This window comes from Mesoplodon bidens (genome assembly GCF_964165515.1).
Source record: "Mesoplodon bidens genome assembly, contig: HAP1_SCAFFOLD_298, whole genome shotgun sequence".
NCBI classification, from domain to species: Eukaryota; Metazoa; Chordata; class Mammalia; order Artiodactyla; family Ziphiidae; genus Mesoplodon; species Mesoplodon bidens.
This window is the reverse complement of record NW_027671473.1, coordinates 399,577-424,826: the sequence shown is the minus strand read 5'-3', so window position 1 is coordinate 424,826 and position 25,250 is coordinate 399,577. Positions and strand designations below refer to the sequence as shown.

General features: G+C 45.8%; 1 protein-coding gene across 1 annotated transcript in view; it reads left to right on the top strand.

Annotated features, from left to right (window-relative positions):
* Window positions 1-25,250, top strand: part of LOC308611315 (forkhead-associated domain-containing protein 1-like) — a 90,721-nt gene that overhangs the window by 19,915 nt on the left and 45,556 nt on the right. Inside the window, exons 3-4 of the mRNA XM_081260142.1 lie at window positions 15,602-15,872; window positions 24,702-24,811. Of these exons, the coding sequence (XP_081116268.1) occupies window positions 15,602-15,872; window positions 24,702-24,811 (381 nt within the window). The remainder of the gene's footprint in view (window positions 1-15,601; window positions 15,873-24,701; window positions 24,812-25,250) is intronic.

Here is a 25,250-nt window from a genome sequence, read left to right as displayed (position 1 = left end):
GGGTGGGGTGCAGAGGTGCCGTGTTGTGTCACCTTCCGTGCAGCCTAGGGCTCGGGTACGGCCACAGGTGGAGTTCCTCTGGAGCGCGTCACTCTTGCTTTCGAGATTCTGCGAAGTTCAGCCCCATCGCGTGGGTGCCCGGGGAGAGCGAGTCCTCCCGCCCTCTTCTGGGCATTTCGTGGAATTACATGCAAGGGTTGCCTAGCGACCAGCCCGGAGCGAGAGCGTTTTCCTGAAAAGTGAAGCTTGGCGAGGGGAGGTGGAAAGCAAGTGTGTGCTTTTGAAGATGCAGAGATGGATGCTTCCTTTTTAGGCAGATCAGTGCTCTGCAACTTCCTAGCTTTGTGACCTCGGCCAGGCTTCTCTGTATGCCTGGGTCTGGGTCTTCTCAGCGGTGCAAGGCGTTGAGAGAGTATCTATGTATAAAAAGTCAAAGTCTCTGGCCAGAGTAGACGCTCAAGGCCTGCCAGCTGTTATCACACCGGATCAGAAATGTTCCCGGGATCAGGACCTAAAGTATGGCCCCAGGTTAAGCTGAACGTAAGCCAAAATTCACGCAGCAAAGCTCAGTCACAAGAAGTATCTGGTTCAGTAGGGAGGCAGGATGGGGGCTGGTTAGCAACACAGTCCTGGGTCAGAACCCCAGCTCTGCCACTGGCCTACACGGTGCGCTCTTGCACAAGCCATTGGACCCCTCGGAACCTCGGTATCCTCATCTACAAAATGGGGCCAACGACAGCAATGACCTGGCAGGCTTATCTCGAGGGCTAAATGAGATGGTTATCATTGTAAAACTCCCAGAATAATGCCCATTCGTGGTGAGCACACAATTAATACCTGTCGTGTGTGTCCCACAGAGATAGTGTGTTAACCTCACTCGCCAGCACCAAGAACACTGCATGGACTGAGACCTCCGAGGCTTAAAGTCCTTTCTGGGACGAGGCTGGGTATAAATAAATAAAGTTTAGAGAATCTAGACAGAATCCTGGGTGTGGGCCCCCTAGGCAGCCCTAAATACTCACTCAGAGAAGATGAGCACCGTCCCTCAGGCTGCAGGGCCCGTGACACCGCATCCACCACGTTTGGCTTTGAAAATCTGGGGCAGTTTTCTTCTGCTGCTTCTCAGCCCCCTTTTCCTCCTTGGACCAACATTAAAGTGTGCTCACTTGTGGGATGCACTGGGATCCACTGGCCTCCCTGAGGAGGGGCTCCTGACCCAGAAGGTGTTGACCTGATCAGGGGTTCTCAACATGGGTTCTAAGGATCCCCCTCGTCAGAAGCACGTGGGGAGCAGACCAACAGTGCAGATCTGGGCTTCACCCCAGGCCTGAGGACTCATACTTAGGATTCCCAGATGAAATACAGGACACCCAGTTAAATCTGAATTTCAGATAAGCAACAAATAATTGTTATGTACAGGTGTGGCCCAACTATTGCAAGGAACCACTTATGGTAAAAAAATTATTTGGTGTTTATCTGAAATTCAGATTTAACGGACACCCTATAGTTTATTATATATTGATTTATTCATTTCTTTATTTATGCGAAATCTGGCAACCATACACATCCTCCCTGGGAGTAGGGCCTGGGAATATGCATTCTCACAAGCTCCCTGATGATTCTGATGCACCGCCAATAGGAGGGAAACCGAAATTTAGAATCATTTGTATGGAACACTTACAGAATTTTTTAGGGATCAAAGAAAAGGGGATTTCACACTCCCAAGCCTGAAAATCCAAGTTCATGAAGTTTGATTCAATGTGCCCCAACATGTCTGATTCCAAGAATTTTTCAGGAATGTTCAGTCAAATTACAGGTTCCCAGGCCCCCTCCCTGGGAAATTCTGACGTTGTGGCTTGCCCGTGGGGAGAAGAAGAGGGGGAGCAGCAAACAATATCTGCATTTTTTTCTTCTTTTTTCCTACACAGATATTTATTGAAATATTATTTATAGGGGCATAAAATTTGAAACCTAAATTTCCATCCAAAGGGGGCATTGTTTAATAAATTATATTGTTTAATATATTCTAAGGAGTTTAATATATTCTAAGGAGTTCATTATATATGGAATACTCTTCTGCCTTTTTAAAACACAGCTTTATTAAGATATAATTGACATGCAATAAACAGCACATGTTTAAAGTCTGTAAGTGGATGGGCTTTTACATATGGGTACACCTGTGAAGCCATAGCCACAATCAAGACAGTGAACAGCTCCTTCATCCTCCAAAGTTTCCTCCGGATCACAGCATGTGTTTGTTTGCTTGCTTGCTCTTAACAGCTTCACTGAAGTACAATTTACATAACAGAAACTTCACCCATTTGAAGTGTCCAATTCAATCAATTTGAATATATTGATGGAGTTGTGCAGCCGTCACCACAACCTGCTCTCAGAACATTTTCCTCCATTTCTATCACCCCAAACCTTGGAGAAACCTTGGAGGTATTTCATTTTGGGGTTTGTTTTTAACTTTTAATTTTCAAAATTATGGTAAAATACACATAAAATTTACCATCTTAACCATGTTTCAGTGTACAGTTCACAGTGGCATTAAATCTATTCACACTGTTGTGCAGCCATCACCCCCATCCATCTTCAGAACTTTGTTCATCTTCCCAAACTGAAACTCTATGCCCATCACATCAAACCCCCTGCTTCCTTCCTCCCCTCCCACCATGCTTTCTGTGTCTGTGAATTGGACTATTCTAGGTTCCGCATATAAATGGAATCTTACATTGTTTGTCCTTTTGTGACCATCTTATTTCACTTAGTATGATATCCTCATGGTTCATTCCAGTTGAATATTTCATTGTATGGATTCACCACATTTTGTTTACCTGTTCATCCATCCATGGCCACTTGGGTTGCTTCCACCTTTTGGTCATTTTGAGTAAGTTTGTTATGCACACGGGTGTACATCTATGGAATGGGGACTTTATTTTACAAGGTGCTTCTTATATAATTGTGGGAAAAAGTGATGACGACCTCTAACCTTGAGTAGATAAGACGGAAGAAGATGTTTTGTAAGAAGAGAAACCAGGAGAGCAGCAGGAGGAATCACTGACGTGAACAGCACTGTGCTAAGCAATTCACCGGCTCTCCCTTATTTCACGCTCATAGCAACCTATGAGATGGGTTCTCCCATGATCCCCATTTTACAGAAAAGGAATCCGAAACTCAGAGAGGTTAAGTAATTTCCCCAGGGCCACACAGCTAGTCAGTGCAAATTAAACACTATCCCCACTTGCGGAAAAAGGAGGGGAGAAAACCATTTAGTCTGATGCTAGCTGGAGCAGTAGCCTTGACTGGTTTTCACACCGAGGAAAGCATACTCTCACGGTCACTCGAATATACACGGATTTTTTCAATTCTTATTCCTACACGCACTTGCACCTTGTTTCATTCCTCGGTTGACTGCAGGCAACTGCACAAGTGTTCCCCTGGCCTGTGCCCAGGGCACTTTGCAGGACTCTCCACAGCCCCATCTTCTCAAAAGTGCTCTCTGTCGGGGCGTCCCCAGCTTGAGAAGCTTCCATCCATGATGCTCATACTCATGGAGGGGTCCTTTGCAGCATCTGTGTGAGGGCGGCCTGTGGACTGACTGACACCTTCCTACAAATTCCACTTCCTGATGACCCCAACCTGCTGGCTGTTTAAAAGAAGAGAAAGGAAGAGGGGAAAAAGGGGGAGGTATTGAAGAGCATCTCTCATCAAATATTTTGAAGCCCAGTTTTTCTAAAAAATTCGTGGCCGTCTTGCTTCCGGCCTATTCTTGTTTCCAATTGATTTTGGGGTCCGTGGTGAGGGCGCTGTGTTTCCTCCTTGGATGGAGTTTCCACGGAGGACTGCCCTGATATCATACAGATTCAGTATGATGAGAACTGTTCTTCTCCCGACAAAGAGTTCCCAAATGAAAGCATTTATTTCAGGCTTTGTGGTGACCCTAACCAATAGAGGGGGGTGTGACGGCATTTTATTGGGGGAGGCGGGGGAGGTGCGGGCGGTTAGGAATCCAGATGTGTTTGCAGATGTCTCAGTGGTTAGAGCACGTGCCCTGAGGTCAGGCTGACTCCAGCGCCATCCCAGCCCTGCTCTTGACCGGCTTTTATACTGGACATGCCCAAATCATCTACCTCTCAGGGCCTCGGTCCCCACTCCTGTAACAATAGTTCCTACCACCTTGAGTGACTGTGGTATTAAGTGGGCAAAGTGCGTAAATTGCTTAGTCCAGCGTCTGGCACCTAATAAGCACATGATAACCCTCAGCTTTAGAGTCAAGCAAACCAGCATGGAGCAGCCAAGATGCCTCCTTTGTAAGTGTCCTTATGGACAGGGAAACCTCCCAAGACCTGCCCCTGCTAGCAGATAAATACATTTGCAGATAAATTACCCATAGAATAACATACAAGATGGAAAAATATAAAGAAAAACTCTTGTTTGACAAAGTGCATTGGCAGCCAGGTTGTGCGCAGGACCATCCTTTTTTTTTTTTTTTTTGTGGTCGCGGGCCTCTCACTGTTGTGGCCTCTCCCGTTGCAGAGCACAGGCTCCGGACGTGCAGGCTCAGCGGCCATGGCTCACAGGCCCAGCCGCTCCGTGGCATGTGGGATCTTCCCGGACCGGGGCCCAAACCCGTGTCCCCTGCATCAGCAGGTGGACTCTCAACCACTGCGCCACCAGGGAAGCCCCCAGGACCATACTGTGTAAATTATAGCTCTCTCATCAAAGTATAACCTAGGGCTGCCATATTGCACAGCTCCAGGGTCACCATTCACAACGTAGTCCATGTGGATGGCGCCCACTGAAACTGTGCAGGACATAACCCGCAGGGCCATCTGCAATGCCCTGAAGCAACCGTTGATTAATCCCATAGAGTCTTGGCACCAGGCGTGGGAAATTGAAGTCCCAGAGTCAGGTGTGCCGCCGTGTTGTGGGTTTTGTTGGTTGTTGCCTTTACTCGTGCTTTCTGAGCTCTGGGAAAGGAGGTGTGGAAACAAGCTGTGCTAGTCACAGTGGCGCCGTTCTTACAAGGCAGCTGAGTAAGGAAACCCACGTCACCCGTATGTATCAATCATGTCTTTCTCTGTTCTGAAATACGGCAAAACGGATGGAAATGGCCAGAATGAAAAAGGAAGCCAGGCGCCACAAATGACGTGCCGAGTTGTTCCATGAGGGGGTTGACAGCTCCTTGTCGGCAGCCTCCATCCCCATGACTGCCTGTGTCTGGCCTTCCCTGTAGCCTGCTCTGCCCTGTTCCCATTCCAGCCAGACTCTCCCACGTGGCTCCTGGATACTGTCTTCTGTCCCTGCAATGTCATGACGTCCTGTCTTGCGAGAAGAGCGCCCTCTGTCGGCCAATATTCCTTGCTGCTTTAATGGGGAAGCTCTGCAGAACACAATCCAGAAAGCAAGGGCTTTGGAGTTGGATGGACCCAAGTTGAAATGCCAGCTGCAACTGACTTTACCTTTCTGAGCTTCCATTTCCAATTTCTGCCAAGGAGCTACTCATTAATCCCAGGTCCCCTTTCCCCCTTCAGTTGTTTTTTATAGAGGTCCCTGGGACCACCCCTATCATGGCATAAACTGAGGCTCAGAGAGTTTCAGTGACTTCCCCAAGGTTAGGCATCAGTCATATAGATCCAGAGCCAAGATTAAAAGCCAGCTCTCCTGAGTCCCTTGGAGGCTTTTCCTAATAGCACGAAGCATCGTGGGGCTGTGAGAGCCCAGGCAGGTCCTTCACTGCCCAGCGGTTAAGGAAGGTCTTGGAATTCCCAGTCCAACCTGCAATTTCACACGCTGACAGGGGATGATTCATTATGTGGGTAAAAATGAAAGCCACTGATAATAGAAGAAAATGCATTTTCAGTTATCTGGCTTCCTTGCTTGTTTGGCTCCACTAACTTTTTTTTTGGCTACACCAATGCAGGATCTTAGTTCCTCAACCGGGGATCAAACCTGCACCCCCTGCATTGGAAGCGTGGAGTCTTAACCACTGGACGGCCAGGGAAGTCCCTGGCTCCACTAACTTTTTTTCTTTAATTATTTTATTTATTTTATTTATTTATTTTTGGCTGTGTTGGGTCTTCATTGATGCGCACGGTCTTTCTCTAGTTGCGGCGAGCGGGGGCTACCCTTCATTGCAGTGCGCGGGTTTCTCATTGCGGTGGCCTCTCTTGTTGCGGAGCATGGGCTCTAGTTGCATGCGCTTCAGTAGTTGTGGCATGCGGGCTCAGTTGTTGTGGCTCGCGGGCTCTAGAGCACAGGCTCAGTAGTTGTGGCCCATGGGCTTAGTTGCTCCGCGGCATGTGGGATCTTCCTGGACCAGGGCTCGAATCCCTGTCCCCTGCATTGGCAGGCGGATTCTTAACCACTGCGTCCCCAGGGAAGTCCATCCACTAACTCTTTACCAGGGATATTGCTGCCGTTCCTGGACAAATTCAGTTGCCCCCTTTCTTCTTCTTTTTTGACGATGGTGATCATACCTGATGGCTAATGTTTTATGCTCATTTATTATGGATCAGGACGTGTTCCCAGCATTTCACGTGCACTATCTCACCCACTTCTCACAGACTAAGAAATGGCTGTTAGTATCCCTATGTCTTACAGACAAGGCACAGAAATGACACACTCGTCAGGGTCCCAGAGAAGGAGCAGAGCCGGGAGCCGGACCAGAGTCTGTGTGACGCCGGATCCCAAGGTCTTAACCCGAGGTCGGCACGTTATGGCCCAGGGCCAATGCGGGCCATCGCCTGCTTTTGTAAAGTTTCCTGGGAACACAGCCGTCCCATTCATTTCAGTATTGCCTGTGTTGTCGGCTACAACGGCAGAGTAAGCTGGGCAGATCCTATGGCCCACAGGGCTGGAAATGCTTACTGTCTGGCTCTACAGAAAACGTTTGCCAGCGTCTGCTTGTAACATTATGCAGTACTGCCTCTTTCATTTGACTTGGTTTCTAAAAGAAGAACTTAAAATAGCAGGGGGAGCTGGGGAGAAAGAACTCACTCAGATTGAGCCTTACTGTGTGCCAGGAAATGTGGTGGTTAATTGCTTAAGTTTACTGAGGAATAAGAAGAAACAGACAAGCTGGAAAACTAAACTTTGAACAGTCCTTTCAATACCTCTTTAAAAAAGAGCTGGAAATATGTGGTTCTAAATATACATACACATATATATGCATTTGCAAATATAGTAATAATATAATTACATTGACATGGATCTGATAAATATACTAGACATTAACATATTATATATACAACAGATGCATATTACAAATTTTGCCTGTTTCTTCAACTGGAAAGTTTTCTTTTAAAACTGTGGACTGTTGGGAATTCCCTGGTGGTCCAGTGGTTAGGACTCAGTGCTCTCACTGCTGAGGGCCTGGGTTCAATTTCTGGTCAGGTAACTAAGATCCCACAAGTGCACGGCGAGGCCAAAAAACGAAATAAATAAAACTATGGAATGTCTTCCCTGAGTCACTTTTGAAGCAGAAATTTGGGATTTGTAGTCTGAAGCCTGCTGTAGCTAGAGAACTATTTATCTATCAAAGTTTCTCTAAGCAGCGTTTTACTACTTGTCTTATGATTGATTCCTTGGTCTTAAATCATTCTTCTCTGGAGATGCTGCTTTACTTTTATAAGTTTAAAGGTAAATTTGGTGCATGATGACAGTTTGGTGGGTTTTATTTGAGCATGTCATAACCTTTAAAACAACTTTCACTCTGAGTACATAGTGATGCTTATGCTAAAGTCTCAATAAGCATACTGTCCAGGAAATTTGATTGTTTGCAAGTGCCAGAAAACCAACTAAAACTAGCCTAGGCAAAAAAAAAAAAAAAAAAAAAGCTCATGGAACTGAAAAGGCCAAAAGCTGCAGCTTAGGCCCAGCTGGATCCAGGCGCCCAAATCATGGTCAGGAATCTGACTCTTTCTTCCCTGTTAGCTTCCCAATCTCAGACAGACTCTTGCCTCACCTGTAGGAAAGTAGCCACCAGCAGCCCCAGCATCCTACAAAGTAGCCGTTCCAGGGAAAGAGCCAGCATCTTCATTGACAGTGGCTTGGATCACGTGGCTTCCCCTGAACCAATCACTGAGGCCAGGGGCAAGGAATGCTCTGATTGGCCAGGCCTGGGTTATGGTCTCACCCCTGGGGTGGAAGGGTCAGAATTCTATGGACTCAGGATTGTCAGGGAAAGGGTGTCTTCCCTGCAAAAAAATTAAGGTGCCCATCCAAAAGATGGAAGAAATGGATGCGGGGGAGGCAAAAACAAAGAAGATGTCCATGACATTAGGAAGCATTCCTATTGCCTAAGTGGAGCCTTCCGAACGGGATTTGCCACTAGGGATGTGGGGGGAGGAAAATGACGAATAATCCACTTTTCCATTGGAAAAGTCCCAGGCCAGTCTCCAAGGAAGCAGAGTTGCTCATTTCTCTCCTGTGGTGAACAGGTGTGATGAGAAGCTCAGAGTCGGGGCCTTAGTTGTCCATCCCCAAGAAGGGTGGCATTTCCATGTTCCTGGGACCTCTGAATAGGGCCCGTTCTTGAGGAGGATGTGGCTTTACTGTACCGGGGGTTGAGGAGCCAGCAACGGAGTGAATGACCAGAGAGCATGGTGCCCTTCAGAACAAAACCTGTTTCTTGTCAAGCTTTGTCATCTCCTACGTGACCTTATAGGATTTCCTCTACCCTGTGCTCTTACAGGTCCTGTGGGGACTTACTGATGTGATGAGAACTCCTGAGGCTGGGTGTTTTATATTAAAGGCGATTTCCCAAGACCAGTGAAGTGGAGGGCACGGGGCAGCAGACAGCCTCAGGCTCGGCCTCTGCAGCAGAAACTCACACAAAAGGACCCCTGAGGCTGTGTTGTCACCAGATGTCTACAGGCGATGCAGATGACATCGGGGGAGGTGGAGACGGGAGCGCGGGCTGAACCCTTAGCATCCTGCTGAGACAGAACCCGGACCCGGCCAGGAACCGGGCCGCGTCCTGCTTCCTCTGGCAGACCACACCCTTTGTTACCAAATCAGAACCACGTTGCTCCTTCTCTGAACTTAGTTGATGATCATTCATTCATTCATTCATTCATTCCGTCTCTCTATCTGGCAAGACCGAATTGAAGCAGGCCAAGTCTAGGGGTAGCAAAAGCTATTTGCAAAAATCCGGCTGTTTTCTCATTAGATTCTATTTCCCATTTTGTGGACTGACCAGGAAGCTGATTAGAACTTGAAAGGAAAGGAAAAACCATAAGATTGAAGATTTACAAGAAAATGGGAAAATTAGATGGGCCAGATCTCCTTTAACACAGCTGGGAAAACCCCAAACGAATGGCTTTTCTGAACAGCTCAAAGGGACTTAATTCTTTTAAGTTCCAAAACCTAAAAATAATGTATAACTTGGCGGTTCTGTGTTCTAAATGTATAACCCTGATTTCTCACACTGAAACCCCGTACATGATTTACCCTTTTCTTGGGGACATAGAATTATTACCCGTCTCTGAGTTACGGTGACATCCCGGGACTTGTTGAGATAAAGGCCATTTGTCCTGGCACCATGTAGCCCCCTCTCCTGGCTTCTGAGTTCTACTGGCCATGTTTTCTAGTCTCCACTCTCTTTCCAGGTCCATGGCTCCTCCATGCTGCGGTCAGTGTGCCTGCTCGCCACCATCACCCCTACCCCCCAGGCCCTTCCATACTGTGGGAATTAAGCTCCACATCTATGTATGTTAAATTCTTCTGTAAGGAAGCCGGTCTCTTCTCCCTCCTTTATGTATTTACTCACTAATGTATCTATGTCAGTATGGACCCATGTATACTGATTTTACACTTTGAATTATAATCCAATACTCATTAACTATTACTTCGCTCAAATTCTTCCAGCCTTGGCCACTGGGAGCTCTTTCAGGTTGGTTGCTGTGTCCTTGAGCATCTCCCCACCTTTTCATTTTGGGCACTTCCTTACTCTCTGCTGTTACAAGATGTGCCAGGCTTATCATGTATTTTCCCCATCCCAACCCCAGAATCAAAGTGCTTTTTATTTACACTATATTTGCCAACTGTTCAGCTCAGTCAGCGAACACCTACCATGAGTAGCAGGCACTCTGCTGGGTGCCAGCACAGCCAGCGATTGGCTGGTAAATATTTAATGACCAGCTCTCTGGGAAAAGTAAAGTACATGGATGCATAGCATAAGGTTTACTGATATAAAGAATGTGTAGCACAGTCTTTCCATGTAACAAAATATACAGTACTCTTTCTTGTAAATTCTATATAGCCAGCTGAGTCTCACAGAATGCTTTCATTGACTTTAGGTGAACTCTTGTATCAATAGCCAATTTCTCATTGCAGTTGACGAATGAGAGAGTTCCCAACCTGAGCACTCGTGGGTATTTTTGGATATTTTGGATTTATGAATAATACAAGTGAAAAAAGAAAGACGTTAGAACTTTACATGTTCATCAGTGACATGAGTGACTTTGTTGCTGCATCAGATAATAATTTTCAAATACTCGAAGAACGTTTCCTCAATTTTTTTTTCTATTCATATCATAATGGCTAAGACACAACATGCTTTTGTATAATCTGCATTGTTAACATTTTCTCCATTACCATCTTAAGTCTAGGCAATCAACAAAACAAACAAACAAACAAAATCAAACTCTACAGGAACCACCATTATTAAACCTATTTATAAAATTTTTAAAAATCAAGCCCTGATTTATAGCATTTCCTGATTTCTATGGTGTAATACGCCCTCCATGGTCAATTTCAAGCTCCCAATGACACATCCCTGAATACAGAGATGGAAAGAGAGGTGTGGTAACACATCACTGTGTAGCATTTCCAACAGACACATATAGTAGAGTGAAATAACCTCAAGAGCATAGGTAATAATAAAATAGAGTAAAATAATTAGGAAGGGGTGAGTTTTAAGTTTGTATCACCTTTGTTTCTGATATAATTTAATTGTAAATTTATGTAAGTTAATTCTTATTAATGGCTGTGTTTATCAACCAGTTGGCAAAATTCCTGGACATTTAACAATCGGTTCTCGTGGGCGGGTACCAGCTGACCCCAGGACTCCTCTGGTACAGCAGTAAACATACCACAGGTCTTCCCGGATGGAGGCTGGGGTCCTCTGAGCTGCTTCCAGGGCGTGGCATGTACCAGATGAATAACACTTCCATAAAACAGTTGTCAGTGTTCCTAGAAAATCCCATTTCTAAGTAGCCCATGTGATGTCTTGTGGTTTTTCACACCATCTAATGTTCATTTCCTTTTTTTAACTCGGAAAATATCCTATCATTCACTAACCAATCATCTAAGATCCGTTTGTGAGTATGGAAAGTAGGTAATAAATCATGACTTCGAGTAACCTAGAAGTCCTAAGAGCACAGGTATTGGAGTCAAATTGTGTCACCACTTCCTGGCTGTGAGACCTTGGGCAAGTCATTTAACCTCTCTGAGCTTCAGTTTCTTAATCCACACAATGAGGTGTAAAATGCCTCCTGCAAGATTATTCTGGAGATCAGATGAGATGACATGCATTAAGTGCCCAGCACAGTCTGTGGCACATCTGTGGCTTCTCTACACAGTGGCTCATAGTCGTTGTATTGTCCACAATTACTTACAAATGGCAGAGCACATAACAAGCTCTCCAAGGGCAAGGTCTAAGTTTCCACCTTCTCTGCAGGCTCCAGGGCTTCCTGGCAGAATTCATGTGTACTGTAGGCACTCGATGTGCAAACTACTTCGAATTTTTTTTAGGGTCTCCCGTTCAACTTATACTCTTTACAGGGTTAGAAGCAGATATTGGAGAAATAACACAAAGAACAAGTAGATGATTTGAAAGAAAATGGATAGTGACTTCTTGAGTAAATCATTGACCCGTGTTTTTTAAAGCTAATATAAATTCAGCCGTGGATGTGGTCGTGGTTACTCCAGGTGGTTGACAACCTGCTATTTTAAAGGTAGTATGGAAAAGAAATCAGGAGTATCACATATGCTATCTCAAAAACAAAACAAAAAAACCAACCATGGCAACATACCATCTGGTCAGAGAACAGACACAAAGAAAGAGAAAAGGCATTAGTGTGTATTTTTAAACTAAAGTTTCTAAAAACAGACTTGGGAACTTCCCCGGTGACACAGTGGATAAGAACCCACCTGCCAATGCAGGGGACACGGGTTCGAGCCCTGGTCCGGGAAGATCCCACATGTTGCAGAGTAACTAAGCCCGTGCACCACAACTACTGAGCCTGCGCTCTAGAGCCCACGAGCCACAACTACTGAGCCCATGTGCCCCAGCTACTGCAGCCCATGTGCCTAGAGCCCACACTCCGAAACAAGAGAAGCCACTGCAAGGAGAAGCCCATGCACCACAACGAGGAGTAGCCCCTGCTCGCTGCAACTAAAGAAAGCCTGCACGTAGCAACGAAAACCCAACACCGCCAAAAATAAATAAAATTAAATCTAAACTAAAAAAATAATAAAAACAGACTTGTTGATAACTGACATTGACCCCATGCTTCCTGTACAGCCCAGAGCTGGCTTTTAAATGTGAGTCTTTTTCTTATGTTTGCTTTTCTCCCTGCCTGTTTCACTGTAGTTACCATCAGCAATTTCTGAGAAAACCTTGACCTTCCCTGTGATAGAGCAAGCCGGCAAACTAGAGAAAACCCACTTTAACCATCCAACTAAAGCTACCCTCAACCAACACGCTTCAGAGAAAAAAAAAAACACTTTATTTTTTAATTTTTAAACCCGAAGAGCTTGGAGTCTCTGCTGCATTTACACATCTTTGGCTCCTTCCCCATAGGGGCCCTATCGTTCGGGCTCTGTGTGCTGCAAGCGACAGAAACCAGCTCTAGCCGGCCTCAGGGATGGAGCACTTCAGGGTAGCACCCCAGCCAAGGCTCAAAACCAGCTTCCTTATTTTCCCCACCATGTTCACAGCAGCATAGTTACAATAGCCAAGAGGTAGAAACCATCCAAATGTCCGTGACGCTTAATGGATAAACAAAATACACTCTAAACTGTATGATGGAATATTGTTTAGCCTTAAAAATGAAGGAAATTCTGACATGGATGAACCTTGAGGACATTATGCTAAGTGAAATATGCCAGTCACAAAAAGACAAGTACCATATGATTTCACTTATTTGAGGTTCTTGGTACTTAGAGTAGTCCAATTCATAGAGACAGAATGTTGGTCACCACGGGCTGGGTGGCGGAGGGAATGGGGAGTTGTTGTCTAATGGTTAATAGAGTTTATGTTTTGCAAGACAAAAAAGTTCTGGAGATCCATCTCACAGAAATGTGAAAATACTTAACACCACTGAACTATTTACTTTAAAATGGCTAAGATGATAAATTTTATGTTGCAGGTTATTTACCACAATTTGAAAAATAAATAAACAGCTTCCCTCTCTCCATGTCTGGGCTCCACTCCCTCATGCTGGCTGCATTCTGATGTCCCACCAGGTCACTCCAGATCCTGGTGTCCAGCCAAGTCTTCTTGGTTCTCCTTGGCTCTGATTGGATCACTTGTCCCACCACTGAACCAATCAGTATGTCCAGGGAGTGTGACTGGTTGATTGCTTAGCCCCACCCACAGCAATAGGCGGACAGATTGGGAGGGAGATTCCTGGAATTTCCAGAAGAGCCAGGTGGGTTGCGGCCTGTCCACTACGGCAGTGGATCAATTGAGGCATGAGATATGACCACTCCCTTCAGCACCCTGGCAGTTAGTGAGCAGTGAGGCACATCTACCTGAGCATCCCAGCACAAAAGGGAATTCCTCCACGCTACCCGTGGTCTCTAGATTTGTTTTCTATCAGGCGGGGGTAAAACATATTCAAATTTCCCCCTTCCCACCTTCAGCCCTTTCATTCGATAAATCTTTATTAAATCGATGAGGAAAGGTTGTAGGAATGATTGAGGCAAGACAGCCCCAGAGGAGAGGACGGGAAGGGATAGGATGGATGGAGAAGTGAGTGCAAGGCAGGAGCAGGACACCCCAGCTTCTGAAAGGAGAGAAAGGAAGAAAGCTTAGGTGGAGACCGAGGTGCCCACAGTGGAGAGAAATTCAGATATTCATATAAGGTAACAGAGTTCTGGAACACTGCCAAGTCCGTTCCTGAAACAGGTTTCAACGGGGCCAGTGTCATCATAAATGCTGGGCCAGGTGTCACCAGGCAATTGGAGTTTGATTTTCCCAAACAGTGTTCTCCCTGACTCCAAAAAAGTCTTCAGGGGAATTCACCGGATTCTTGACTTGGCTGGGAAAGACTGTAGCTAAAAGACTGGTTTGGGAACCTGAGTGAGTGGAGAACCTTCCTCTTGAATACAATCCAGCTGGAGCTATAGGAAGTTCTGTCTGCCAGTGCTCCTATTTCGGAAGCATTCTGTCCTGTTTCTCATTACGTGTCTGCAGTCTGCAGAAAGAGAAACGTGACCTCCACAGGCGGCAAACCTTTGAACTTAGCTTCTTCCTTGAAAAGTGTGTTTTTTTCTGCCAAGAGACTGGGGGCGGGGCAGAGAAGGGGGAGAGAGACAGAGAGGGAAAGAGCTTTCCAGAACCCCAGTCCCACCACCCTCTCCACCACCACCTGAGCTTGGTGAAGTCCTTAACCTCTCCAAGCCTCATTTGTAAGCTAGGAATAAGGAGAGCTCCTCCCCTTCAGGGCTATCGCAAGAAATCGGTGAGTAATTACAGTAAATGGTAGCATTCACGATGTCACGGTTTAACCACTAGGCTCGGGGAGGGACGGCCACAACAGCATTAACCAAGACAAAGCCAGGTGTCAGCACCTCTCAGCATTTGCTTCTCCCGGTATAGATGGATTTTGATGTGCTCTCTAATGAAAGTAGCTACAGACATCTTCCACTTGATCAGATGAAAAAAGGTTCCCTCGATAGATATTTATGGAGCGTCTGGCAAGAATCAGATGTGGCAGATGTTGAGGATCACAGGCTAATGAGCCAGTTGTGGTGCGAGCCAGTTGGAGTGCCTGCCACCCCAGAGCTCTCGGCTTCGGGGAAGAGGTGGAATGGGAGTGCCAGGGAGATACACAGTGTGGATGTGTGTGTCCTGGAGAGCTGGGCTTGAATCTCGGAGATGTGTTCATTCATTCTTTCAACCAGTATTTAAGGACCTACTGTGTATGAGCCAAGGGTTTATTCTAGGAGCTGAGGATATGGTGCTGAGCAAGGTAGACAAAAAGCTGTCAGCCTCTCAGAGCTCAGAGGTGGCGTTGTACCAGCTCAGACGCTCACTGCCAAATCTGTGATCCTGGGAAAGTCACTAGGTCTTGCTCAGCCTCGGGCTCGTCACAGAGCATCAGGGGTATTAAATGAGGTAATGCATGTGAATCTCTTGACTGGGTGCCTGGCACGAAGGCTGCACCCAATAAATGGTGGTGCGATAGTGTGCAAGGTGACCCATGGTGGGGACCAAAATCCCAAATTTGGGGAGTCTGGGAGGGCTTCCTGGGAGAAGTGACTTATACGCCGAAATCTAGGGCAGCAATTATGTCGCCGGGACAGAAAGGTGAAGACCACGCCAGCTGCTCGTAACCTCCCCTGACCCTCTTGTCTGCCCCTGCAGGTCTCCTTCCCATGGGTGAGGGGCCCAGCACCTTGGCCAAGGCCACAGCCACCTTGGGCCACCCAGCAACTGAACCAGTCACCCTCACCACCACAGACCCCCTTCTACCCGGGCATCTGGACAGCGCCAGTGCAGAGGAGCTGGTCGCAGGGGTCCCCCGAGCCCCCCATGGTCCCACCAGCCTCCCTCAGGCAGCCCATGAGTGCCAGCAAGAAGATGTTCTCCTTCAAGGTGGACAGAGCCGCCCACAGCGTTCCCATCATCAGGCGAGGTACTCATGGGCGCTTCCTTGGCGGCTTAGGGGAGGGGCTTTTGCTAGGAGGATGGGTCTCAGTTTCTGCTTTCCCCCTTTTTTTAAAATTTTTATTGAGGTGCAGTTGATTTACGGTGTTGTGTTAGTTTCAGGTATGCAGCACACTGAATCTGTTCAACATATACATGTATCCACTCTTTTTTAGCTTCTTTTCCCATATAGACCATTACAGAGTATTGAGGAGAGTTCCCTGTGCTATCCAGTAGGTCCTTCTTAGTTATCTCTTTTATGTATAGTATTGTGTATGTCAATCCCTCTCTTCCAATTTATCCCTCCCCCCTCTTATTCCCGGTAACCATAAGTTTATTTTCTACATCTGTAACTCTATCTCTGTTTTGTAGATAAGTTCATTTGTACCTTTTTTTTAGATTCCACATATAAGCAATATGGTATGATATTTGTCTTCCTCTGGCTTTTGCTTATGTTCTCTGGTTCTGAAGTAGAACATAATCAAATGTGAAAAAATTGGGATAAGCAGAAAGTTAGAAAACAGTAAAAGATAAGCTGTCACCCTTATCACCAGAATTCTCCCTGTTAACTTTTTGGTACAAACTCCTCCAAGTCTGTGCTCTGCCCATCTGCACACGTCAGTACCTCTGTGGTGAGTGAGTGTGTGTGTGTGTGTGTGTGTGTGTGTGTGTTTGTATGTATATATGAATATATATGAATGTGTATCAGAATCTAAATTTATATACTTCGACTCAGATGTACAGACTTATTGGTGACTGAAATCCCTCTTGCCTTAAGAGGTTTTTAAATATTTTATTACCATTTTACAGGTAAGAGGAGACTGAGGCTTATGGAGAAAATTACTTCTCCAGAGGTTATGTATTCAATCTAATCTAATCTAACGCTTTTCAGTCAAATTTAAGGCTGGTTATCTCAGTGACTGTCACTCACAGCCTGGTCACTTTGGGGACACACAGCCATCAGGGTTTCCTTCTCCCCCCTCCCCCCGAGAAGGCTTCATGGCATTTGGGCAGGAGACTTCCTGTCTGTCACCATCCTCTCGGCCTTGCCAGCCTTACTGGCAGAGTAGCTGGCTCGACTTAGTCCCTGGCATGATTCGCAGGTTTCTTCTGTGGCCACTGGTGTGAAGGTCCCATTCTCTGTTTTCTGTGTCCCAGCCCCAGACCCCTCAGAATCCCCAGGTCTCTCGATGCCTCCACACCCTTCCCTGGTCTCACTCAGGACCACTCACCTAGTCACTTCCCTCAGCCATTCAAATAATAGTTATTATTCTGAAATATACAGACTAAGGGGCAAATGAAAGGTATCTCTGCAGTTTACATAATCATCATCATCATCTAAGGAATGCTCATGTACCTACGACCCAAGTTAAGAAATTACTGAGCCATTTCCCCCCAGCATTTTAATGTGAAAACTTTCAAACATACAGCAAAGCAAAAAGAATTTTACAGAGACACCTCTCCTCCTAATTCTACCGCTAACACTTTGCTGTACTCTTTATTACATTTCTGTCTACCCATCCTTCTTGTCCTGCATTAATCCATCTTATTTTTTGGATGCATTTCAAAATAAATAGCACACGTCTGTAGTCCTCCCCCTAAATGCTTTAGCACATATACCATTAACTAGAATTCAACATTTTTGTCTCCTTCATGTAAAATGAACAAACAATGTGTATTAGTTATCATGATTGCATAACGAATTCTCCCCAAACGTAGCAGCCTAAAGTAAAAATCAAACATGTGTTATCATCTATACGGTTTCTGTGGGTCAGGAATTTGGCAGCAGCTTAGCAGGACGGCTGTGGCTCAGGGTCCCTCGTAAGGCTGCAGTCATCTGAAGGCTTGACCTGGGCCGGAGAATCCACTTCAAAGACGGCGTGCTCACATGGCTGTCAGCAGGGGGCCCTGGTTCCTCACCACATGGACCTCCCCAGAGAGTGGCTCGAGCGTTCTCAGGACACGGCAGCTGCTCCTCCTGAGCAAGTGATCCTGGAGGACAAGATGGAAATGGCAACATCTCTTGTGACTAAGCTTCAGAAGTCATGCTCTGTCATTGCTGCAATATCTTGCTGGTTACACAGGGCGTCACCCTCCAGTGTGGGAGAAGACTACACACAGGCCTGAAGACCAGGAGGCGGGGATTATCAGCAGTCATCTTGGAGGCCGGCTACCACAGCCTGCCCTCGGGTCCTCAATGATTCACACTCCTCCTCCTCTCTCCCGAGGCCCCCCAAAATCTCACCCCAGTAACAGCATCGGCTCAAATTCCAGAATCTCATCTAAATCAAGTCCAGGTACAGATGGGGCTCATGGGTGTAGTACCTTACATTCAGCTCATCAAGTACTACTTCCAGAAATCTGAAGACCTCTGAACAAAGGGTCTGTCCCTCACACACCCAGCATATATTGGTGGGACAGACATAGCATAACTGCTACATACACTCCTCTTGTTCCAAAAGAAGAAAAACAGGAAACACACAGGAGTCCCTGGCCCAAAGCAGTTCTGAAGTCCAGCTGGGAAAATATCGGCAGTTCCTTGATTGGGCTTCAGTCCAACGCTTGTCCAGAAATGACTTTCCAGGGCTCTTGGCTCTGCCCCTGGTCCGTGAGTTCCGCCTTCTGAGTCGTCCTCCCTTCCCTATGAAAGGTGTCCCATGGATGTGGCTGCATAGTTTTATAGCCTGCTTCCTGCCTGTAGAAGCTTGGGGGTCCAGACGCTTCTTTGACTTTTGTGGGTCTCTGTCAGTCTGAGTTGGCAGTGCTTCTTATTGGGGTTCATCCTATTAGGCAAAACCCACGCCCACAGATTTTTTTGGACCCAAGCCCTTCCACCATGGACTTCTGCAAAGACTGACAAAGGACCGAAGCTTCTTAGAAGCCCAGTTCTTTGACCGAATGGTTCTCCTGGACACTGCCCTGGATCTGTATTCTTAACAAAGGATTTTACAACCACACCCTCAGCTTCTTCTCTAGACTGTGTTTTCTTGAGAGTGCCCTTGATTTGATCTTTGCCCAGAACCTGTTTCTTACATTTCATTTGCCACCGGGAGAGGCAGGGAATTTTCAAGCCCAGAGCATTGCCCTGGTTTAACAGCCCTTCCTTTAACTGTCTCTCCCCCTCACATTTCACTATAAGTAGCAAGAAGTAACCAGGCAGCACCTTCCAAGACTCTGTCTGGGACTCTCTCTAGCTAGACCATTCAGCCTCATCACAAACATTTTCTACCTTCCTCATGACCACAGGCAATGTGTTAGGAACCCTTCTGCCACCACCTGACAAGGATCCCTTAACCCCAGTAACATTTTCCTCACTTTCCTGGAACCCTTCCCTCACTGCCTCCTCAAAGGCCATCGGGCTTCTACTAAGATTATTCAGGCTTTCTCAAAGACTCTTGGCCAAAGTCCTCCAGCTTCTGGCCACTGTTCCATCCCAAACCACTCCATATTGTAGGGTTTTTGTTAAATTTTGCACCACTCCTGGTGCCCAAACCTGTATTTGCTACTTATTGTTGCATAACAAATTACTGCAGGATGTAATGGCCTAAAACAACAGTAAACATTTATTATCTCCTAGTTTCTCTGAGTCAGGAAGTTGGGAATGGCTTCGCTGGGGGATTCTTGCTCAGGCTTGTCCATGAGGTGGCAGTAATGGTGGTGGCTGGGCTGTGGTCCTCTGGAGGCTTGTCTGGGGCTGGAGGACCCACCTCCAGGATGGGTCACTCCCATGGCTTTTGGTAAGAGGCCTCAGTTCTTCACTAAGTGCACCTCTCCATACATTGCTTGAGCATCCTCAAGCTGCCAGCTCCTCCAGACAAGTGGTCCTAGAGAGTGAGGCAGAAGCTGCAATGTCTTTTAGGATCTAACCTCAGGAATCAAACTGTGTCATTTCTGCAATATCCTTGGTTACATAGAGAAGCTTTGTTACGGACTGATTTGCATTCCCCCAAAATTCATATGTTGAGGCCTCAATCCCAATATCGCAGAATGTGACCATATATGGAGATAGTGTATTTAAATAGATGATTGGGTGGGCCCTAATCCAAGGGCTGGTGTCCTTGTAAGAAGAGAGGGAGAGACGCCAGGGATGCACGTGCACAGAGAAAAGGGCATGTGAGGACACAGCAGGAAGGTGGCCATCTGCAAGCCAAGGAGAGAGGCCTAACCCTGCCCACACCTTGATCTTGGACTTCCAGCCTCCAGAACTGTGAGAAAATGAATTTCTTTTGTTAAGACCTCCTATGGTGTTTTGTTATGGCAGCCCCAGCTAACTAATATAAAGTCCATCCAGTATTGGAGAGGATGATGCAAGGGTCTGAATACCAGGAGACAAGAATCAGTGGGGCCATCTTGGAGACTGGCTACCACACCATGAAAGGTGTAGATCTTGAGTGTGCTCATTGAGTTTTGACGGTCGTGTACACCTATGTAACCCAAACTCCTATCAAGATATAGAACATTACCATCACCCCAGAAAGTTCCCTCATGTCCCTGCCCAGTCAATTCCCAGCCCCAGGCCCCAGAGGCACCCACTCTTCTGAATTCTCTTCCCGCTATGGATTAGATATTCCTGTTCTAGAATCTCAAGTACACAGAACCATGTAGTACATGTTCCTTTGTGGAGGGCTTTTTTCACTCAGCATTGTATTTCTGAGATTCATTCATTTTGTTGTATGGATCATGTTCTGTTTTATGAACATATATACAGGGTTTTGGGGGTTGTTTTTTTAATGCGTCCTTTGGACACATGGCACATAGGCTGTTTCTTTTCTTTTTTTCACTCCGCCATTTAAATTTTTCCACTGTAATGACCGGTTTCTCCAGTGCCATGTTGAACTTGGGGCTTCTCTAAAAGACTTGCATCCCCCCTGGAGAAATGAAGGATGATTCGTATGGCTTAGATTCCCTCACATCTACCTGGGCTCTATCTCCTCAGCCTCTCAGCCAGGTCTCATGTTTCCAAACGTTTGCCCTCGTTCCCCTGACACACTCCCCATCCTCAGAAAAGGACTTTCATCTTCCCGTGTCATGGGGAGTTCCTTTCTGTCTGGGCCTCTCTACTCCACGCTTTAGAGAAAACTCTGTGCTCCAGTCCTCCATGCTGTCTCTTGACAGAAAACACCTCTTTTTAAGGGTTCCGAGAAAGCTCTTTCCTCTCTTGGCAAAGCTGGGCTCTTCCAATTAAATTGGTTTACTGTTAGACTGTCACCTTGCTTTAGACTTGAAAAATTCTATTTGAAAACCCAAAGCCAAGGATTTATTTACTGCAGATCAGGTCAGGGTTTCTCAATCTTGGCACAGTGACATGTGCGGCCGGATAACTCCTTGTTGTAGGATCTGTCCTGTCCACTGTAGAAAGTTTAGCAGCATCCCTGACTCCTACCCACCAGAGATACCAGTAGCAACACCACCACCACCAACCGCCCTAACTGTGGTACTCAAAAATGTCTCCAGACATTGTCAAAAATCAAAATGTCATTTTGCCTGGGGGAAAAATCACCCTGTTTTAGTTAATACTCATCCTTCCTTTACCACAAGGCAATAAAACGTCAGCTCCAAGGCCAAATCTTAATGGCAAGAGCTCATGGGAGGTGGGGAAGAATTACTGAGAAAAGAAAATATGTGGAGTGACTTATTAAAATAGCATCTTGATTCATATATATATATTTTTTTTTTCCCAATAATGGGATCATATGAACCTAACATAGGTAACCTTCATTTTTTTTCTTTTTTTGGCCGTGCCGCTCAGCTTGCGGGATCTTTGTTCCCCAGCCAGGGATGGAACCTGTGCCCCCTGCAGTGGAAGCACAGAATCCTAACCACTGGACTGCCAAGGAATTCCCTACCTGATTTTTAAAATTCAATAATATATCATAAACATCTTCCCACTTCAATACATTGACTGCATAGTGGTTAAAAGCATAGGCTTTGAATCCAACAAACTTAGGTTCATCCCTTGACTCTACCACTTACCAGCTGTGTGTCCTTGAGCAGATGACTTGACCTCTCTGTGCCTCATACCTCTCACGTATAAAATGGAGATGGGAATAATAATGCCTATCTCACTGGGTTGTTATGAAGACGAAATCGTATCCTGCGTGTAAGTGCTGAGCACAGCGCCAGGTGCATAGCGAACATTCAGTAAATATTAAAATATTTAATATTTTAATATTTAAATTTTAATATTTTAATAATTTTAATATTTAAATTTTAAATATTAAAATTTAAAAATTAAGTTATTACCTAACCATGATTGTTATTTAACTTTTATTTACAACTTACAATGTCTGAAAGACACAGTTAAGGTGCACACAAACTGCCCCTGCTGCAGACTGGTGATTATTGGAGCGCACCAGGACAGCTGGGGGTTGTTAAAATATTAAAGTAACTTCCCTGCCCTTTGGCCAACAGCTCATGCCCGAAAATTCTTAAAGTGCCTGCGTCCCCATATCCGCCTTCCCACCGCCCCAGCCCTCCCGACCCTACCTGGGGCTTCTGCCCACTGGGACCTCCGAAGGATCCAGCATCTAGAGTTAAGCCGGTTTGGTCATACATGGCCCTTAGGTTCTTTCTGATAAATAACAGTAGCCGGTAAAGAAGTTTGGGGCAGGTGAGGGGTAACTGCTCCAGCACCTCCCTGCCTGGGTGTAAGGAAAGCAAGTCTCAGAGCAAATTCTAGCCCCACAAAGACTTTCGGTAAACACACCTTCCCTAATAAAGGGACCCCATCGATCAGCCTGTTCTGTAAGTTTTATGAAGTCCCCCCTCCGGCCATCATCTTGCGGGGAAGGGTCCCTCAAGACAGCCACAACAGGGTCGCAGAGGCAGCCGGAGTCACCCCTAGAGATGGCATCAGATGCCAGAACTCTAAGCTGAGACTGGACAGGGGCCCATTTAGGGTCAGACCCCGTGGCCCTCCCTGGGGACACAGGCCAGGCAGTACCTTCCTCCAGTGGGAGACGATTTCTTGAGGAATCTGAAAACAGATCAAGTCTTCCTCCTGAAAATTCAGTTTCCAAATTGAGATACACAATCAGTGTAAAATAAACCCCAGATTTCAAAGGCTTCATGCCTCGAAGAAAAAGAATATAAAATATCTCCATATTTTTTGTCGATTACGTGTTGAAATGATGTTTTTTTAATGTATTGGGTTAAATCAAATTGATCATTAAAAATTCATCTCTTCTTTTTACCTTTTTAATGCGACTACTAGAAAATTGAAAATTGCATTCTGTAGCTCCCATCATTTCTCTATCAGGCACTGCTGCTGTAGTCAGTTAGGACTTTGCTGCTCAGGATCCAAGAGAGTCAGATGGGGGCAGTGAGCTTCAAATAAAAGTTTTCTAATCATGGACCTAGTTGGGGAGGTGGAGGGAGAGAAAATGGGCAGCTGCTGAAGTTCCAGGCCCTTGTGTTCCTCGCGCCCCAGGAAACACTGTGGCCAGGGCTGCTCATTCAACACGCAAGGCTGTGCATTCTCCGGGCACCACAGGCCATCAGCTATGTCCACTAGAGGTTCTGGGGTCCACAAACAGGTTTGAGACCTGGCTGGGGGGCAGGAATCTTTGACTCTAAAATGCATAAATAAAAAATACAGAAGCAAAATGAATAGATGATGAATGTCCACAAACATGACAGTGAGTGCTTCATCCATCATTGATGTTAAGACTCATGAAAGTTCCATCACCACTGAAAACAATTTGTTCAGCTTCTCACTTCACAGGAAGATAAGAATGTGCAGTGACTGTCCAGAAACCATAGTCACTTGGAAATTTAAAATATGCTGCTTGGGCCCAAGTGATCTCACACGTAGAATTATAGAAATCTTTACAAACGTTTCTACACCAATAAAAAGAAATGTATTCAGTGTTGATGTGAGTGAATTGCGAGATGTCTGATGTGATACAGAGTGGGACCCCCAAACACAATGCCATACTCCCTGAAAGTCATATCAAAAGGCCTTGTAATACTGGGGTAAATAAGAAAAAATATAGGAAAGCTTAAATGGCTGTCAAGTGGATCCTAGTTAAACACGTTTGGCACACTTGTACAATGGACCCCAATGCTACCCTTGAAAAGAACCCAGTACAGCCTCAAATACTGACATGGGAAGATGTTTTTGATATTGTTAGCTGAAAAGTAAGCTGGATAAGCATCTCTGACATGTAAATGCATTTTTGTTTTTTGAAAAGATATGGCTGCAATAAAACAAACATAGCTAATGTTTAGGGCTAAATGCTCTACGTGAGGGGCCAGCAAACTTCTCCTGTAAAGAGCCAGACAGTAAATACTGTAGTACTTGTGGGTCACATGGTCTCTGCTGCAACTAGTCAGCTCTGCCTTTGTAGCTGGGAAGCAGCCATAAATAATATGTAAATCAATCACTGTGGCTATGTTGCAATAAAACTTTATTTACAAAAATAGGCAGAAGGCCAGATTTGGCCGCAGGGCCATAGTTTGCCAAGCCCTGCTCTATATCATTATTCTATTTAATCTCCAGATAGCCCTTTATAACAGAGACTATCAGGGATCCTGAATTATGTATGTGGAAACGAAGGCTTAGAGAGAGCAAATGACTTGCCCAAGGTCATCAACTCTTATGTGGCATAGAAAAAAGTCTGGAAAGAGACACACCACAGTGCATCAGTGCACTTAATGCTGGGGAAGAGAAATGAGGCAGCTCTTACCCTTTCCAGTCCTCCTGTAATGCTTTCAGTGCATAAGTCTCATGAATGTGAAGGTTAATCTGAAAATATTCTTTAAGACTTTGGGGAAACTCACAGTCTCCTCTGCATTCTCTGTTGATCTTTTGTGTTAGTGTGGACCAACGCGGCGGAACTGTTGGAACAATCAGTGGCCGAGGAAATTCCTGAGGCAGAGCCCTACAGAGAAACTTTTGTGGACCAAGACCTGGCCCAGTACGATAAGGTGAGGGGTCTCGGGGAAGTACAGAGCTACAGCAGCAAGAGGGACCATGGAGAGATTGCCACTGCCTCTTGTTCTCTGTGTCTCAAGGACTGTCCCTTTTTCCTACTTTCAAGAAACCACCTCTTCCTCCCAAGACATTCAGCCAGGTTTGGCCACTGCTCATTTTATCCCAAATAACATCTACAACTACAAGGTACTGAGCACCTACTGTGTGCTGGGCCATGTCCTGTGCACTTGACATTTATTAGCTCGTTAATCTTCACCATCTTCAAAATAGATTTTATCACCCTCACTTTGCAGATGAGGAAACTGAATCTCAGAGAGGTTCAGTAATGTGTTCAAGGCTGCCCAGTACAAGGAGCAGTGTTAGGATTCAAACCAGAGGTCTGGATAGCTTCTCAGCGGGTACTTCTAACTCCCACACAGTAATCACTTGGTC